General features: G+C 44.6%; 1 protein-coding gene across 3 annotated transcripts in view; it reads right to left on the bottom strand.

The window, feature by feature from the left end:
* Window positions 1–20,136, bottom strand: part of esco2 (establishment of sister chromatid cohesion N-acetyltransferase 2) — a 111,835-nt gene that overhangs the window by 77,164 nt on the left and 14,535 nt on the right. For all 3 annotated transcript variants that reach the window (XM_072499474.1, XM_072499471.1, XM_072499472.1), the window contains exons 4-5: window positions 6,390–6,465; window positions 4,719–4,779 (exon numbers count right to left, since the gene is read on the bottom strand). In XM_072499474.1, the coding sequence (XP_072355575.1) occupies window positions 4,719–4,779; window positions 6,390–6,465 (137 nt within the window). The remainder of the gene's footprint in view (window positions 1–4,718; window positions 4,780–6,389; window positions 6,466–20,136) is intronic.

The raw sequence follows: 20,136 nt of genomic DNA on the forward strand, positions 1-20,136 counted from the left end.
AAACAGGAGTCTGGGGAGGACCGTAATTTTCACGGTCTGTACCCTCCCCGCCAGTGATAGCAGGAGCATGTCCCAACTCTTAAAGTCCTCTTTCATTTGTTCTACGAGCAAGACAGGTATAACTTGTGCAGCGTCTTCCATTCCCGAGCCATCCCAGATATCAAAAGCTCCTTCCTACCATTTTAAACAGCAGCTCTTCCGGTCTCTTCTCCTGCCCTCTCGCCTGGATCGCGAACATATCACTTTGCCCCATGTTCAATTTACAGCACGAAAACTTGACAAACTTGACAAATTCCTCCAAGATCCGCATAATTTCCCCCATCCCGCTAACGGATGTGAGATAAACAGGAGCAAGTCATCCACGTAAAGCGAGACCCGGTGTCCGTCCTCCCCCCCCCCCCCCCCCCCCCCCCCCCCCCACCGAACCAGCCCTTTCCAGTTCCTAGAAGCTCTTAACGCCATGGCCAGTGGCTCTATGGCCAGAGCAAACAGTAGCGGGGAGGGGGCACCTTTGTCTTGTCCCTCGGTGTAGTTTAAAATAACCCAACCTCAACCGGGTCATGCGCACACTTGCTACTGGTGCCTGATAGAGCAACTGTACCCAGTCAATGAAGCCCTCACCGAACCCAAACCTTCCCAGCACCTCCCACAGGTAATTCCACTCCACTCGATCAAAAGCCTTCTCTGCATCCATCTCGACCACCACCTCCATCTCCCTTCCCTCTGAGGGCATCATAATAACATTTAAGAGCCTTCTAACATTGACCGTGAGTTGCCTGCCTTTCACAAATCCCATCTGGTCTCCCCCTATCACCCCGGAGCACAATCTTCTATCCTTGTGATCAATATCTTAGCCAACAATTTGGCGTCCACATTCAGGAGGGAGATTGGCCTGTATGAACCGCATTGCTCTGGATCCTTCTCCCGTTTCAGAATCACTGAGATCAAGGCCTGCGACATTGTTGGGGGGAGGACACCCTTCTCTCGCTTCATTAAATTCCCTCACCAGCAGTGGGCTCAATATCTCCGAAAACTTCTTATAGAATTCTGCTGGGAAGCCATCCGGTCCCGGGGCCTTGCCTGACTGCATGCCCTCCAACCCCTCCATTATTTCCTTAAATGCAATTGGGGCTCCCAGCCCTTCCACCAGTTCCTCTTCCACCCTCGGGAACCTCAAATGACCCAAGAACTGCCTCATCCCCTCCAAACCAGCCAGGGGTTCAGTCGTATAATTTACTGTAAACGCCTCATTCACTCCCACTGGGTCCAGGACCGTGGTCCCACCTCTTATTTTTTTTTTTTAAACTCACCCTATTTCCCTGGCCGCCTCCCTTTTTCTGAGCTGGTGCGCTAACATTCTGCTTGCCTTTTCCCCATACTCATAGACCGTTCCCCTTGCCTTCCTCAGTTGTTCCACTGCTTTCCCTGCAGACAACAGCCCCAACTCCACCTCTAACCTCCGCCGCTCCCTCAGTAGCTCCACGTCCAGGGCTTCCAAATATCTCCTGTCCACCTGAAGTATCTCCCCAACAAACCTATCCCTCTCAGCTCATTGCCACGGCTGACACCCTTCCTGTCCTGGATTTTGACTGGTCCAATTCTGGATCAATGACTGTGTTGAAATCTCCTCCCATGATCAAGTTATGTGACCCTAGGTCTGGGATCTTACCTAACACCCGCCTCATAAATTCCACACCATGCCAGTTTGCAGCATATGGGCGGGATCACCGGCGGGCTGTGGGAATCGTGCCACGCGATTCTCCGCAGAGCAGAGAATCGGCACCATTGGCAACGGCGTGGCGCCGGTCGCGGGCCGCTTTACGCGACGGCCCACCGATTCTCCGGCCCGGCGGCCGTAAGAAAAGAGCAGAGTCCCGCCGGCACCGTTCTAACCTGCTCTGGGCCGGCGGGACCTCGGCGTGTAAGGGTTGGGTAACAGCCTGAGGGGGGGGGGGGGGGGGGAGGAGAGAAAAGGAGGAGAGGCCTCCGATGTGGCCTGGCCCGTGATTGGAGCCCACCAATCGGCGGACCGGCCTCGGTGGCTGGGGGCCTCCTTTCCTACGCGCCGGCCCCTGTACTTCTGCGCCATGTTGCGTCGGGGCCGGCGTGTTGAAGGAGGCCACTGCGCATGACCTCGTTGGCGCCGGCGCAACTGTGCATGCGCGGATCTCGCGGTGCAGAGTTCGCGCCGGGATCTGCAGCTGGGGCGGCGGGAACTGCTCCAGCGCCATACTGGCGCCCTGGAGGGGCCAGAATTAGTCGTGGGAGCTGCCCGTTCACACCGTTGTAAAATGCGACGGCGCTTACAATGGAGTGGACACTGCCGCGGGATTGGAGAACCCCGCCCTATACATTCAGGAATACCACCCGCATCCCCTCCAGCTTCCCATTCACCATTGTGTACCTGCCCCCCATGTCTGACACAATTCTCCCTGCCTCAAATGTCATCCGTTCGTTAATCAGGATCGCCACCCCCCTGGTCTTAGAATCCGTCCCGGAGTGGAATACCTGACCAACCCACCCCTTCCTCAATCTAGTCTGATCTGTAACCTTTAGGTGTGTCTCTTGTAACATTGCCATGTACGCCTTCAGTCCCCTCAGATGCGTGAACACACGAGCCCTCTTGACTGTCCCATTTAGCCCTCTAACGTTCGAAGTAATCAGCCTGGTTGGGGGACTTCCCGCCGACTAGCTGTCACTCTTTTTAGGCCAGCCTCCAGCTTGCGTCCCCCGCCTCCTCGAGCCCACCCTCAGGCATCTGCCGTCCTCGACCTCCCATTTGTCCCCTAGTAACAGTTCCTCCCCAGTCAGCAAAGCAGCTCTCCCCCCTCCCGTCTAGTAACAGCAGCAGAAACCCAACCCCCCATATCAAGCTTATCACCTGCTCGCCTCCCACTGTGCTTTCGTGAGTCAGCTGACCTAGCTGACCTGATAGCTCCTGCCCATGGCGCCAAACATACTATCTCCCCATTGTTCTCCCTCCTCTCCCCCGCTTGGGGACACGTATTCAAAACATCACATTTCCCAGTAAACAAACAGTGGAAAAAATCCCTTCCACCTAGCTCCCAATAAAACAAAGTTAACTTTAGAAACAGAAACAGCCCCTAATTATACATAACACTACTTATTCAAAACAGCGTAAAGATGATTTTCACCAAATCGCCACTGCAATGCTCTCCCCCAAGTTTCAGTGTCTTTAGTTCACATCTAGTCTTTTGTCCTTGATGAAAGCCAATGCATCGTCTGGTGTTTCAAAGTAAAATTCCCGGTCCTCAAACGTGACCCAAAGACAGCACCCCGAACTTCACCCCCTTCTTAAAGGCGGCCGATTTTGCCCGATTAAATCCGGCTCGCCTCTTGGCCAAATCCACGCCCAGGTCTTGATATATGCACAACTCACAATTCTTCCACCTGCTGCTCCGTTCTTTCTTGGCCCATCGTAGAATATGTTTCTGGTCCAGGAACCAGTGCATTCGTACCACCATCACCCTCGGCGGCTCATTCGCTCGGGGCTTCTTCGCAAGGGCTCTCTGCGCTCTATCCACTTCCAGGGGCTGTGGAAACGCCCCAGCCCCCATCACCTTTTCCAATATGCTTGCCACATAAGCCCTTACGTCCAATCCTTCACTGCCCTCAGGACCTCCTGGACCTTTTCTCCAAGTCCTCCAGCTTCTCCTGTATTCTTTGCTGGCGGTCATTCATCATCTCCACCTTGGCCTCCAGCACGGTTATATATTCCTCATGCTCGGACACCTTTTTCCCCACCTCCTGAATCGTACGCCCATAGGTTTCTTGACCCTGCACCACCTGATCAATCGATGCCTTAATCAGGTCCAACATGTCTTTCTTAAGCTTGGCAAAACATTCGTCAAAAAACCTCACCAGCTGTTCCGTCGACCACTATGCCGCCTCTCTGCCATGTTTTCCCGCGTGGCCGGCTCTACCCGCGTCTTTCTTGTTGAACTTTGTCTTCTTACACGGCCACTTCCAGTCTAATTCTAAATACAGTAGTGGGGGATTTCTCCTCACCGTCTTACTCTCCACCGATTTATCCAATAAAATTGGGGGACAAATGGGAGAAAAGGTCCAAAAATTCAGTCACAAACGGGAGCGATCAAATGTGACCTACTTCTCCATGTCCGCCACCGGAAGTATTTAGACAAATCTTGATACTGCCTTTGAATAGACACCACAAAGAAAAAAGGCTTCTATCCTGAAAATGAATTCAACACCTGCTACATCAGACAATGTTTAAGGAATGAAAAAATTCCATGCAAACTGTATAATGACCATTTTATATTCGGTATTGCGTTAGTAGTCTGCACATCAGTCCATTTTAAGAAGAAAGCTTCAGACTTCCTAGTACTTTGAATTTTAAGATAGTTAATGTTTGCTTTTTAGGCCTTGTAACACAGGTCACTAAAAGTAGTGATGCAGGTTGTGGATACCCCCAGGTGCCTTTGCTTCTCTAAGGCAAATAGATAGTCATTACCTCACACTATTTACATTGATTTAACCTAGAAAGAACATTGCCTAATTGCACAATAGGATACTAGGTTTTAGTCACTCATATATTTGTCTCCAGTTCCTGAAACTTTAGTAACCTGCTGAAAACGAATGCTTTCCAAAAACAGTAGACAGGAATTATGTATTTCATACCATAAACCTTATGCATACGATGAAAACTTAATACCAGACACACATTCATAAGTTTGTACCTTTTACTGCTTGTGCAAGGAGTATTAAAGATGGGATAGATAGCACCGGCTGCAGATGAGCCTGAAAGAGACAAACATGCTCATTACATTTATAAAAGAATTCTTAACTAAGGAAAGTGGCCCTATCACAAATCTCAACACTTTATTTTAATTATAATTACTACAAATACTAAACATTTGTCTGTATATTTACAACCTGGACTTTACAATCAGCAACAAAACAAGGGTACTCGCTGTTGAGTTCAAAGTGGCAATGAGTGATCTCATGATCTCTGTGGTGAGAACTTTATCTCTCTTGCCAAGAAGAGCATTGTAACATTCCTTAATGAATACTCCCAGCACAGAGTGCCATTGCATCATCATGTCGATCAATCAGCTAATCACGTTAATTAATTCTCACAGATCGCTAGCCAGGAATGGAAAGTACTAAATCACTTTTTTTAATATTTAACAGAGTGAAAGAAAGATTAGGACATATATTGGAGAATAAATAGCGTAAGGTAGCAGTTGGGTTAAATCTGATTGAATGACAGTGCGGTTAAAGGGTCAGCTCCTAATTATGGTCATATATACTGAAGTTAAAATATCATGAAAAAAAATCACAATGGAGATATTTAAATACACTGCAAAAATATAAAATTATTTTTTGGGGCCAGGTCTGTTGCTCTACAAAGTTACTACTCATTTAATAATAATAATAATAATCTTTATTGTCACAAGTAGGCTTACATTAACACTGCAATGAAGTTACTGTGAAAAGCCCCTAGCCGTCACATTCCGGCGCCTGTTCGGGGCACAGAGGGAGAATTCAGAATATCCAAATTATCTAACAGCGCGCCTTTCAGGTGGAGGAAACTGGAGCACCCGGAAGTAAGCCGCTATTAATCCAGTTACACCCGACTGAACAAGATGCAACATTTTATGGTGTTCCTACGATAGTGGAACAGGGGAAGTTGTCATCACCTTGACTGCTGGCTCAAGGTTTTTGTGAGGGAGATGATGGGGAATGGGAGTCTGCAGCTCAGCCTGTGGTAAAACAGTGAGAGACAGACTGGAACATTCTGGATTTCCATCTTAATCTTTCCCTACACTAAATCCTGAAGTTGCTGTCAGTTTTCAACAGGCTAATGAAAGCATACCATCTTACTATGCCAATTTTGATTGAAAATCTAAAATAAAAGCAAATTACTGCAGATGCTGGAATCTGAAACGAAAGAGAAAATGATGGAAAATCTCAGCAGGACTGGCAGCATCTGTAGGGAGATAAAAGAGCTAACATTTCGAGTCTGATGACTCTTTGTCTACCATTTACAGCTGTACCTTGAATACCAACTGGCAATTTGAGATACAATCTGATCTGTTCCACCGATCTATTTTATTATCACCTCCCTTAAAGGCACTGATTCATATGTTATTCTTTGTCATCTTTCTTAAATGGACATTATTTAAGAAATTGGGCAGTTCCGGGCATCACAGCGGAGTACAGACACATTTTCACTCAAGTAACCATACATGTCTATTTTACAGGAAGATATCAATAGATCTAAATGAGGAATAGATAAGACTTTTTAAAAAGTGGGCATCAGTATGCTCCAATCCAAAATTAGTATAAAATGGACCACGACAAGTTCTCATTCCGTATTGAGCCCTAGTCATGACTGACTCGGTTACCTTCATTTTTGTCATTATTTCCTTCAGGGGTGCTTCCATCTTCAAATGCCAAACCAGTTTCTCGAGTATTAAAGCTCTTAAGATGAAAGGCAAAATGAAATATGATAAAGCAATAATTTTCTTTTTAAAGTAAATTAACTTAAACTCTCATGTTTAGAAGTTTCAAAATAGATGTTATTTGAGCATCATCAAGTGCAGTATCTATGAAAGAAATCAGGATATCTAGAGAATATAAAAAACAATTTTCTTCACTCAAGTATTACTGAGGAATACTAAAAGGGATTTAATATCAATAATGATACCAGTGATGGTATCAAGCATTCTAAAGTCAGATATAAACATAGGCCAGGTGCACAATAAATATTCATCTGCTGCTCCAACAATATTTTTTTTACATCTATCAAACAAAATCACTGCACCTTCTCCTTCACTTTTATTTATAAGAGTATCTTTAACATAATAAAAATGTCCAAAGGCATTTCCCTCTCTCTTCAGATACCATGCACAAGAGGGCGGTGGCAACCGTAAACGTCCATCTGTTAGTCCATAGTTATATTTGGCAAGAAACTGCAGTAGTTTTGCAATTGCCCTCTACAGGTTCTGACTGACCAGGAGACCCATCAGCTCTAGGGCGGCACGGTAACACAGTGGTTAGCAAGCACTGTTGCTTCACAACGCCAAGGTCCCAGGTTCGATTCCCGGTTTGGTCACTGTCTGTGTGGAGTCTGCACGTTCTTCCCGTGTCTGCATGGGTTTCCTCCGGGTGCTCTGGTTTCCTCCCACAAGTCATGAAAGACATGCTGCTAGGTGAATTGGACATTCTGAATTTTCCCTTGTTGTACCCAAACAGGCACTGGAGTGTGGCGACTAGGAGCTTTTCACAGTAACTTCATGACAATATTAATGGAAGCCTACTTGTGACAATAATAAAGATTATTATTATTACTGCTTGCCGTAGGCATGTTGGAAGGACTTGCCGATGGGCCTTTTCTGTGCTTTATGACTATTATGTCTCTCTGAGGCAACACTCAAGATGTGCAACGGCGTTTAAATTGTCAAGTCTAAAGATAATTAAAGTGTGGATGAGCGCTTCTGCAGCAGATAAGCCGGGGGGGTAGTAGAGAGAGAGAGAGAGAGAACGAACCGACAGTGTTAATGGTGGCATGGATGTAAGACCATAAGTTCGTCGTAGGGCTCAAGCATGATGCCAAGGATGCAGTCTGCTTCAGCCTCAGATAATTGCCAAGAAGGTACGAAGCCCATGGTTAAGCAAGAGCTTGTAACAAGGACTAAAGACAATGTCTTTCACAGACCCAATATTTTACCGAAGGATATTTCTGCTCACCTAGTACTGGATATCAGACAAGCAGAATTACTATTTAATAACGTGGGCAGCATGGTAGCACAATGGGCAGCATGGTGGCACAGTGGTTAGCACAGTTGGCTCACAGCTCCAGGGTCCCAGGTTTGATTCCCGGCTTGGGTCACTGTCTGTGCGGAGGCTGCACGTTCTCCCAGTGTCTGCGTGGGTTTCCTCCGGGTACTCCGGTTTCCTCCCACAGTCCAAAGATGTGCAGGTTATTGCATGGATTGGCCATGATAAATTGCCCATAATGTCCAAAAAGGTTAGGTGGGGTTACTGGGATAGGGTGGAGTCGTGGGCTTAAGTAGGGCACTCTTTCCAAGGGCCGGTGAAGACTCGATGGGCCAAATGGCCTTCTTCTGCACTGTAAAGCCTATGATTCTATGAATAATAATCTTTATTAGTGTCACAAGTAGGCTTACATTAACACTGCAATGGCTACTGTGAAAATCCCCCAGTCGCCACACCCCGGCGCCTGTTCGGGTATGCGGAGTGAGAATTCAGAACATCCAAATTACCTAACAGCGCGTCTTCCGGGACTTGTGGGAGGAAACCGGAGCACCTGGAGTAAACTCACGCAGACATGGGGAGAACGCGCAAGCAGCAAAACAGCCATTCAACTGATTCAACTGAGAGAGACCAAAGCAAACTATTGCAAATGCTGGAAATCTGAAATTAAAAACAGAAAATTCTTGAAATCCTTTTTTCAGCTCTGATGAAAAGTCATAAACCTGAAACGTTAACTGTTTCTGCCCCCATGGGAGAGGTTGGATAGACTGGAACTTTTTTCCCTGGAGCGTAGGAGGTTTAAGGATGATCTTATAGAGGTCTATAAAATAACGAAGGGCATACATAAGGTAGATAGTCAACATCTTTTCCCAAAGGTAGGGGAGTCTAAAACTAGAGGGCATAGGTTTACATTAAGAGGGAAGTGATACAAAACACCCAGACGGTAGTTTTTTCACGCAGATGGTGGATAGTGTCTGGAACGAGCTGCCAGAGGCAATAGTAGAGGCGGGTACAAATTTGTCTTTTAAAAAGCATTTCGACAGTTATATGGGAAAGCGGTGTATAGAGGGATATGGGCCAAATGCAGTTAATTGGGATTATTTTAGTGCTTAAAAACTGGACGGCATGGACAAGTTGGGCCGAAAGGCCTGTTTTCATGCTGTAAACCTCTATGACACAGGTGCTGCCAAGACTCAGTATTCCCCAACCTTTCCAGATTGCAATTCGAATTTGTGAATTTAGTACAAAGTAGTCTGTGGTATGCATTAATTTCACACAATCCTTTCAAAGAGACAGATTTCTCAGCAATCTCAGTTTAATTTCAACATTATACTACAGTTTACCTCAACATTCAAAATTTCTTGTTTTTCCTTTTCAGACTCTGAATCATGAAAGTGGTCAAACCACTGTAACAATGAACAGTCAATACTCAATTGTCAATTATAGATAAAACTTCAAAGCAAGTAATGATCTATGGAATGCATAGAATTTCTGTTGTATGTTTCATTCCTGTACCGGCTGAGGTTATTCATGAAGGCCCCACCTTCCCAACCTATCCCCTCACCCGAGGTGTGGTGATTCTCAGGTTAGACCACCACCAGTCAGCTCTTGCCGTCAAAGGAGAAAGCAATCTATGACCAGAGGGGGTGGGGTTGCATTGTCAGTAAGAAATTAAATCAATAGCAAGAAGTGATATCGGGTCAGAATCTGTGTGGGTAGAGTTGAGGAATTGCAAAAGAAAAATGTCACTTATGTGTGTTATGTACAGGCCCCCTAGCAGTCGTCAGGATCTGGGGCAGAAAATAAATCAAGAGATAGAAAAGGCATGTAAAAAAGGCAATATTACAATCATGGGGGACTTCAATATGCAGGTAGACTAGGAAAATGAGGTTGGTAGCGGAGCCCAAGAAAACAAATTTGTGGAATGTCTAAGAGATGTTTTTTTGGAGCAGCTTGTGGTAGAGCCCTCTAGGAACAAGCAATTTTGGATTTGGTGATGTGTAATTGAGGCAGACCTGATTAGGAAACTTAAGGTGAAGGAGCCCTTAGGGAGCAGTGACCACAACCACTGGCTTTGAAAGCAGACCAAGGCAGGCCAGCAGCACGGTTCAATTCCCGCAACAGCCTCCCCGAACAGGCGCCGGAATATGGCGACTAGGGGCTTTTCACAGTAACTTCATTTGAAGCCTACTTGTGACAATAAGCGATTTTCATTTCATTTCAATATGATAGAATTTTACCCTGCAGTTTGAGGAAGAAGCTGGAATCAGTGTAATGATTTTACAATTAAATAAAGATAGCTACAAAGACTTGAGGGAGGAGCTGGCCAGAGTTGATCGGAAGGGGAGCCTAGGAGGGAAGATGATGGAACAGCAATGTCAGGGGTTTGGGGGATTATTCAGGATGTACAACAGAAATTCATCCCAAGGAGGAGGAAACATGCTAAGGGAGGGACGAGGCATCCATGGCTGAGGAGGGAAGTCAAGGACAGCATTAAGCAAAATAAAAAGCATAAAATGTGGCGAGGATTAGTGGGAAGCCAGAGGATTGGGAAGCCTTTAAAACGAGCAGAGGACAACTAAAAAAGCAATAAGGGGAGGGAAGATGAAATAGGAGTATGTTAGCTAGTAATATAAAAGAAGATAGGAAGAGTTTTTTTCAATATATAAAAGGTAAGAGAGGGCAAGAATAGACACTGGACCAGTGGAAAATGAGGCTGGAGAAGTAGTAATAGGAAACAAAAAAAACGGAAGAGGAATTGAATAGTTACTTTGCATCAGTCTTCTCAGTGGAAGACTCTAATGGGATACCAGAACTTCAGGAGAGTCATGGGGCAGAGCTAAATGTAGTGGCCATCACTAAGGAGAAGGTTCTGGGAAAACTGAAAGGTCTGAATGTGGATAAATCACCTGGATCGGATGGACTACACCCCAGGGTTCTAAAAGAGATAGCTGAGGAGATTATGCAGGCATTGGTGGTGATCTTTTAGGAATCACTGGAGGCAGGAAGGGTCCCAGAGGACTGGAAAGTGGCTAATGTAACACCGCTGTTTAAGAAGGGAGAGAGCAGAAGACAGGGAATTATAGGCCAGTTAGTCTGACTTCAGTCATTGGTATGATTTTAGAATCCATTATTAAAGATGAGATTGCGGAGTACTTGAAAGTGCATGATAAAATAGAACTGAGCCAGCACAGCTTTGTCAAGGTCATGTCAAGACAAATCTGAGAAGTGTTCTTTGAAGATGTAACAAGGAAGTTGGACAATGATGAACCAATGGACATGACCTATTTAGATTTCCAGAAGGCTTTGACAAGGTGCAGTATAGGAGACTATTAAATAAGTTAAGAGCCCACGGCATGGATAGACGATTGGCTGACTGGCAGAAGGCAGAAAGTGGAGATAAAGGGGTCCTTTTCAGGATGGCCACCGGTGATTAGTGTGTGCCTCAGGGGTCGGTGCTCGGACCATAACATTCCACAATATACATTAATGATCTGGAAGAAAGAACTGAGGGCACTGTTACTAAGTTTGCAGATGATACAAAGATATGCAGAGGAACAGGTAGTATAGAGAACACAGGGGGGCTGTAGAAGGACATGGACAGGTTAGGAGAATGGGCAAAGAAGTGACAGATGGAGTACAATGTGGAAAGGTTAGAGGTTATGTACTTTGGGAGGAAGAATGGAGGCATTGACTATTTTCTGAATGGGAAAAAGCTCATCAGAAGCACAAAGGGACTTGGGAGTCCTAGTTAAAGATTCTCTGACGGTTAACATGCAGGTTCAGTCAGCAGTTAGGAAGGCAAATGCAATGTTAGCATTTACGTCGAGAGGGCTAAAATACAAGACCAGGGATGTACCTCTGAGGCTGTATAAGGCTCTGGTCAGACCCCATTTGGAGTATTGAGAGTAGTTTTGGAGTATGTATCGAAGGAAGGATGTGCTGTCCTTGGAAAGGGTCCAGAGGAGGTTCACAAGAATGATCCCTGGAATGAAGAGCTTGTCGTATGAGGAACGCTCGAGGACTCTGGGTCTGTACTTGTTGGGAGTTTAGAAGAATGAGGGGGGATCTTATTGAATATCACAGAATACGGAGATGCCGAGATGGATAGAGTGGACGTGGAGAGGATGTTTCCACTAGGAGGAAAAACTAGAACCCGAGGGCACAGCCTCAGATTGAAGGGACAATCCTTCAAAATCGAGATGAGGAGGAATTTCTTCAGTCAGAGGGTGGTGAATCTGTGGACCTCTTTGCCGCAGAAGGCTGTGGAGGCCAAATCACGGAGTGTCTTTAAGATAGTAAGAAGTCTTACAACACCAGGTTAAAGTCCAACAGGCGGAGGGGAAGGAAACAGAGGTGGTTGAGGCATTGGACGCCAAAAAAGCGTTTGACCGGGTAGAATGGGGGTACTTGATGGCAGTTCTATAGTGCTTTGGAATTGGAGCCAGATTTGTGGACTGGGGAAAGCTATTATATAAGGAGCCAAGGACAACACCAGGTTAAAGTCCAACAGGTTTGTTTCAAACACTAGCTTTTGGAGCACTGCTCCTTCCTCAGGTGAATGCCTGAGGAAGATAGTGATGGATAGGTTCTTGATTAATAAGGGGATCAGGAGTTATGGGGAGATGGCAGGAGAATGGGGATGAGAAACATGTCAGCCAGGTTTGAGGCGGAGAAGACTTGATGGGCCGAATGGCCTAATTCTGCTCCTATGTCTTATATTGACTTTAGTTTTTACCTTACCTGCTGTATTTTTCATTATTCATCGGTCATATTCCAAGGTCAAGAAAAATTATTCAACATCATAACTTCATTATTCATGCCACTATCTTGACAGGAATTCAGAACATATCAGCCGTTCAAAAATTAAACAAGCAGCTTGTTTGGCTATTACACTCTGACTAGGACAACTCGGTACAGATGAAGGGATGTTAAGCTATGACAGAGACAGTCTAATGTTACTCTTAGGAACGTCTGGTGGCAATACAAGGACTTAACAAGGAGTCAGTATGCGCACCGTATGGTTCCCCAATTGGAGCGATAATGAAAAGACAATCTGTTTCAATGATGCTGGTTGAGAAATTAATCGTCCAAAGCTCTTCGAAACAGTACAATTAGATCTTTTGTTATCCACGCATGACGGCAGTCATAGCATATTATATCAGAATGAAGTACCATTTCTTTTCAAATATGATATTTTGTATCCAAAAATAAGCAGCATCACATTTTCATAAATTAGTATAAGCTCCTGATAATCAGTTCTTTTTTTAGCTTTGGTGCTGACAACAAAGGTAGAAAACAACATGGCAAGACAATATACAACTAGAATGTGGTGTAACTGTAACAGTTTTCTTTTGAGAGAACACCTTCTAAAGTCAGATTAATTTGGATCAACAACATTGCTTGCCCCATTACTATCAACACCGCCAAAGCAAATAAATATAAAAATCAACCAGTAAAATTTACATTTCAGTTTGTGCAGTTCATTCACTATTGTTCACATCTCTTGCAAGTGTTATTTAAATGCAACAAAGCAGAAAATACTGGACAAACTCAGCAGGTCTGACAGCATCTGTGGAGAGAGAAGGGAGCTACAATTTTGAGTCTGGATGACTTTGTCAAAGTCAGTCAGATTCGAAACATTAGCTCTCCTCTCTCTCCATAGGTGCAATCAGGCCTGCTGAGATTGTCCAGTATTTTCTGTTTTTGTTTCAAATTCCAGCATCCACAGTAATTTGCTTTTATGTTATTTAAATGCATTGTTTTGATAATAACTGAATTTATATAGCACTTTTTAAAACACAGAACGACATCCTACAGTGCATTACTGGGAAAGACAAAAACAACCTGGCATCCAAACCCAAAGGCATACCTTTAATCAATCAGCTTTACTGGGCTCTCTCGACTGGATTATTTACTATTAATGCAAACACTAATTATCAGCAAGGGACTCTGATATCAGAATATTCATTCCTAACAAATCCTGTGAAACTAAAACACTTAGTTGAAATAAGTTTGAATAACTTTTTCGGTTTCCTCTTTCTTCCCATGCATTCTATTTAGGTTTGCAGCCTTTCCTGTCAAGTGTCTGAATCCCACATTCTATTCTAGGGATGGGACACTCAACTAAAATTGTTTCTATCACATGAAAATTGGCAAAGATAGTCTCATTACTCAAATCTGGAGCCTTTAAAGATGAATCATTGGATATCGGTGTGTCCACTACTTCTGAAGCATATAGCAAATGCTCTAATCATAGAATCACTGCAGTGCAGGAGGCCATTCACTCCATCAAGTCTGCACCGACCCGCCAAAAGAGCATCCTACCTAGGCCCACACCCCCGTCCTATACCCATCACCCCACCTAGCCTTTTGGACAGCAAGGTGCAATTTAGCAATGCCAATCCACTAACCTGCACATCTTTGGACTGTGGGAGGAAACCTGAGCACCCAGAGGAAACCAACAGACACAGGAGAAAGTGCAAACTCCACACAGACTGTCACCCTAGGTCGGAATTGAAACGGGGTCCCTGGCGTGGTGATGCAGCAGTGCTAGCCACTGTGCTGCCTGGTCATATTCTTTTCTGGGAAATGGGTTATGCTGGCTAGGCCAACATTTGTTGCCCATCCCCATTGGTCACCCACACAGACCAGGCTAGGTTTCTTTCCCTAGTGAAGCAGATAGTTGTAGAACAATTACGGAGTTTCATCGTCACTGTTACTGAGGCTAGCTTTCAATTCCAGATTTATTCATTGAACTTGTTCCACCAGCTGTCTTGGTGGGATCTGAACTAATGTCTCCAGAGCATTAATCATGGCCTCTGGATTATTAGCCCAGTGATGCTACCAATCTGCCATAATCTGCCCGTAACAGCAGCTGAAGGTCCAGCAGTTGAAACAAATTGTCTTTTTGGTGGCAGCCTCGGTGTTTAAACAACATTTTCATTGCACCTTTGAAGGTAAAGTTTTAAAAAATCCACACAAATGGTGCCTAAATTATAAATGTTTGAAATATTTGTTTTAAGCAGGTTACTGTTTGCTAATGTTCTAGAGGAAATACATCTCAAGGAAGTAAAATTACTTCTTGTAGGCCCTAAAATTTCTGGGGTGGGGGTGGTGGGGTCTAATACACAAACCAAATACAACAGGGCAAACCCCTTTATATCAGCACCAAACTGTTTAGGGCCAGATTTTCACTATCGAGGCGGGGTAGTTGAAGTTGGGAAATTTCCTGACTCAATAGGAAGCGCCCAGTCAGAAACAATTTTTGATTTGGAAAAGCAGGGGCAGTAAAGCTCGAAAACAGATTAGTGGTAACTGCACGGGTCCAGACTGTCAGGTGGATGTACCTTTAAGAAATGGGTGTTTATCAAATAGCTGCAATGATGTCAGCGTGTGGGTGGAGCTGGGCTGTCTTTTACTTTCGTTTTGAAAGGAAAAGCTGCTTTGTGGCTCTGTTTTTGGTTTCGTTTTCAGAGTTGAAGAGCTGTATTCAAACCAAGTAGATGTGTAATGATCTCTCTCTCTACAAGCTAAAGAATGTCTTTGTTAAAAAAGGGTTTAACTTATGGATGTTGCTAGGAAAGGTATTAAGGGTTACCTATAGTTTTGTATCTGTGAGATTACATGGGTTGGTAATTGATAAGATGTTTACTGTGTTTATAAAATATTAACTGGGTTCATAGAATAAACATTGTTTTGTTTTAAAAATAAGGTCCCTGCTGCATAACACCTGGACAGTGGACCCTTGTGCTCCCCATAACCAAAATCTATTAAAAGTCGTGGGTCAGGTGAACTCCATGATATACTTTGGAATTTTCTAAACCCTGGCCCATAACAAGACTCTCATGGAAGGATTTACTTTATTGGCAAAAATGCAGGGAAGGGAACATTTTGCTCGACTGACAGTTGTATGATGGTATAAAAAGTTATGTTTCTGTGATCTCTTTTGTCAATGGCTCAATATCTATTAGTACAAGATAATGAGGTGTTAAGTGCTTATAGTTTTTGTTATTGATAATTAAAGGTCTGGTTCATTAACATTTTTCTAGCAGGTTTCCCAGAAAATTATGAATGGGTGTTCTTTTAAGCAGTTTCACAGATGCTTTCTTTAAATTAATTTATGGGATGTGGGGGTCACTGGTTAGGCCAGCATATATTGCCCACCCCTAGTTGCCCTTCAGAGGGTGGTGATGAGTTGTCTTCTTGAACCGTTGCAGTTCTTCAGGTGTAGGTACACCCACTGTGCTGTTAGAGAGGGAGTTCCAGGATTTTGGCCCAGCGACAGTGAAGGAAAGGCGATATATTTCCAAGTCAGGGTGGTGAAGGACTTGACGGGGTGCCTTCAGTGGTGAGGTTCCCAGGTATCTGCTGCTCTTGTCCTTCTAGATGGTAGTGGTTGTGGGTTTGGTAGGTGCTGTCGAAGGAAGCTTTGTGAGTTACTGCAGTGAATCTTGTAGATGGTACACATGGCTGCCACTGTTCGTTGGTGGAGGAGGGTTTTGAATGTTTGTGGAAGGAGGAGCAATCAAATGGGCTTTGTCCTGGATGGTGTCAAGCTTCTCGAGTGTTGTTGGAGCTGCACTCATCTAGGCAAGTGAAGAGTATTCCAATACACACCTGACTTGTACCTGGTAGATAGTGGACAGGCTTTTGGGGGGCCAGGAGGTGAGCTACTCGCCATAGGAGTCCTAGCCTTTGACCTGCCCTGGTAGCCTATTATTACTATTGGGTTCATTGGTCCTGCACAGAGTGTATATTGGGTGCTTGGGCATAGAAATGCAGCGTGTAACGGAAAATGGGCTGTAGTTGGGGGCTTAGATAAGACCGTTTGACCTTACTTTTCTACACTTTCCTGAATCCATACTACGGTTCACGACTACTCAGAGGGGTTTATGAACCACAGGTCATAGGAACATACAAGCAGGAGTGGGCCCTGCTCCACTATTCAATAAGATAATGGTTGATCTGGAGAAAGCAGAAAGCTGCAACACAAAGGAACTTGGGGGTACTTGTGCACAAAACACAAAGCTAGCACACAGGTGCAGCAAGTAATCAGGAAGGCTAATGGAATGTTGGCCCCTTATTTCAAGGGGGTTGGAGCACAAGAGTAGGGAAATCTTGCTGCCAATGTATAACGTACTGGTGAGACCTCATCTGGAGTGCATTTGAACAGTTTTTGTCCCCTCACTTAAGGAAAGATATTTTATTGGAGTGGTTCAGAGAAGGTTCACTAGTATGATTCCCAGTATGGAGGGATTGTCTTATGAATTTAGAATAATGAGAGGTGATCTCATTGAACCATATAGGATTCTTAAGGGGCTTGACGGGGTAAATGCTGAGAGGATGTTTATCCTCATTGGAGAGAACCCATGGGAGAGGCTTAGTCTCAATTAGGACTAAGCACCAATTTAGGACTAATATGTAGGAATTTATTTTCTCAAAGGGTTGTGAGTCTTTGGAATTCCTTGCCACAGAGAGCTGTGGGGGCAGAGTCCTTATATTTATGCCCGAAAGAGATAGATTATTGGTCTGTAAGGGAATCAAGGGTTACAGGGAAAGGGCAGGAAAGTGGACGTGAGGAATGTCAGATCAGCCATGATCCTATTGAATTGCGGAGCTAGAGGGGCCTGTTCCTATTACTTATGGTCCTGTGACTGTGGTCTCAATTTCACTTTCCTGTTTTCTCCCATAACCTTCAACTCCCTTGCCTAACCAGACCGTGACTAACTGCACTGAATAAATTCATTGATCCAACTTCCACTACTTTCTGGAGAAGAAAATTTCACACAGAACAAAAATATTGTCCTCATCTCAGTTTTAAAAAGGCTTCATTCGGACCCAGCTAGTTTAGCATGTGTGCAATCGGAGGCAGTCTTCTCTTTTTCAAAAATCCTTTTCTGCTTATTAAGTGTTAACAATGATAATGAATTTTAGTACAGAAAATACCTTACAGTACAGCAACAGTTTGATAAATTTACATTTGGAGGAGAAAAGAAAAGATGGGTCAAAAAGGAAGAAAATAAACAATCAATGGACAGATATGGGGTGGGATTCACCGTTTCAACGGCGATTTCATAATTGGCGAATGGGCAGAAAATCTCTGCTGACACCGAAATTGGGGGCAGCGCCCGTTTACCGCAGGTTTCGTATCCTCCGCCCCCTCCGTTGGGACGGCGTTAGCACGTCACCTGGAGGCCACCCCCCGATGTGCCGAGTTCCCGACCGCGCAGTTGACCAGTGTTCTCAGCGGTCGAGAAACCGGAGTGGCGACTGTGGACTGTGTCCAGCACCGCCAGTCGGGCGGGAGCCGTGCTGCTGGCCAGGAAGGGGGGGGGGGGGAGGGGCCTCCGCGAGGGCTGGGGGGACTGGTGGGGGGTGGCCAATGGGGCACTATCTGGCAGGTCAGGTCCGCGCGCAGCCGGCACCATGTTTTACGGCGCGACCGCTGCAGATAAAGGCCACGGGCCCAGCCATTTTTAATTGTGGGAGCCAGTTTTACTTGGCGTGGCTGCTAGCCCCTCACTGGTCACAGAATCGGTGAGGGATCGGCACCGATTTTAGGGTCAGTTATATGAAAGTTGAAAGCTATAGTTCTTCAAAAAAATCTAGGAAGGTTGCCAAACTACATAAAATCCAACAGTGGAGCCTCATATAGCATATTTTATTTTCTCAAGTTTGAGATTCTGCACACGATCATATATCCAAATAGTAAGAGGGCAGGGTAACCTTTTCAATTTAATATAGTAATGCGTCTGGCCAATTATATTGAAAAAGTGAGCACATCAGCCTGAAATTTTGTAAGAGGGATGTCATTTGGCTCCATTCCAAACAGCGCTGTAATAGAGGATGGTTCAATATTATTAATTTGTTATTATTAAAAATATGAGTGATGTAAAAGATTTTGTCCAAAACCAAGCCAATTTAGGACACAAACAGTACATATGAATTAAAGAGATTGGGGCAGTGTGGCCTTTATCACAGGTTGGATCATTAACTTTGGATAGATGGGTATGATGTCAGATATTATATTGTTGCAACCCATGTCTTACACATATAGATGAGTGTACATGAGATAGAATAGACTTCCAGTTATCTTCTGATAAATCTGAATCAAAATCTTGCTCCCAAAGTGTTTTCAAGGTAGAAAATGAAGGGCATTGTCAGGAAAAGATTAGAATATATAATTTTGAAATGAACAAAAGGATTTTGTTTTAATATAGTATCAGTGATTTAGGAGGTTAATAAAGGAAACAGTGATTTTTTTTTGCATGCAATATCTCTGATTTGTATATAGTGAACGAAGTGCGGGACAGATCATATTTCCGAGAATGTCGAAGGGAACAAAAATATCATCAATATACCAATTAGGTAAGGTTTTGTCTCCTCTCGTGTGCCAGACTTAAACAGCAGAATTGTCCAATGAAGGCAGAAATAAATTATTTGCATGAGATTGAAGCCTATAGAGTGTGCAGAACTTACCGCATATGGTAAGCCTTCATACACTCCCAACCAAATAGCAAAGCAAATGCCTGGAATAGCACGAGTTCGATAAATTACATCCCCTAATTTATTCTCCCCCATATACGGCAGTCGAGTCCCCTTCTCAGGCGTGCAACCCCCCCCCACTAATACATGCTCACACACTCAGGGACCTCCCGTGCACCATTTCCGACACATCCCTCTCCTGCCACATTCCCCCTTTGGGCATACAAGCTTTTCCTCCCTCCGTCACGCCTTGCACACTCCACCCCACCCCCTTGCACATGCACTAACCCCCCCCTCTTCTGCACGCATGCACGCTAACCCCCTCGCCTGCGTGCTCACCCCCCCTCTCCTGCACGCCTGCATGCTTACCCCCCTCTCCTGCACGCATGTGTGCTCACCCCCCTCTCACACACGCACTCACCCCTCACACACATGTGCTCACTCTTATCTCTCACAAAAAAATCCCTTGAAGCTGTACATCAAGTTGAATTTCTATAAACATTATCTAATGAATAGTAAAGCTTCAGCTGAATCATCACTTACACAATGAAATCCAATTTATACAGGCGAAACATAGTATAGTTCTGAAAAATTAGTTCAGTTGCATGTGGTGTGTTCAAACTGCAGCTCACATACAGTCATACAGCACAGGAAAGGCCCTTTGGCACATCACTTTTGCGCGGGTCAGAAATAACCACCTAACTATTCTAAACTCATTTTCTAGCACTTGGCCAAGAGCCTTGTATGCCCTGGGATCACAAGAGCACATCTAAATACTTCTTAAATGTTATCAGGATCTGTCTCCACCAACCTTTCAGGCAGTGAGTTCCAAACTCTCATGACCCTCTGGGTAAAAATGTTTTTCCTCACATCCCCTCTGAACCTCTT

This window comes from Scyliorhinus torazame, chromosome 4 (genome assembly GCF_047496885.1).
Source record: "Scyliorhinus torazame isolate Kashiwa2021f chromosome 4, sScyTor2.1, whole genome shotgun sequence".
In the NCBI taxonomy this organism is placed as follows: Eukaryota; Metazoa; Chordata; class Chondrichthyes; order Carcharhiniformes; family Scyliorhinidae; genus Scyliorhinus; species Scyliorhinus torazame.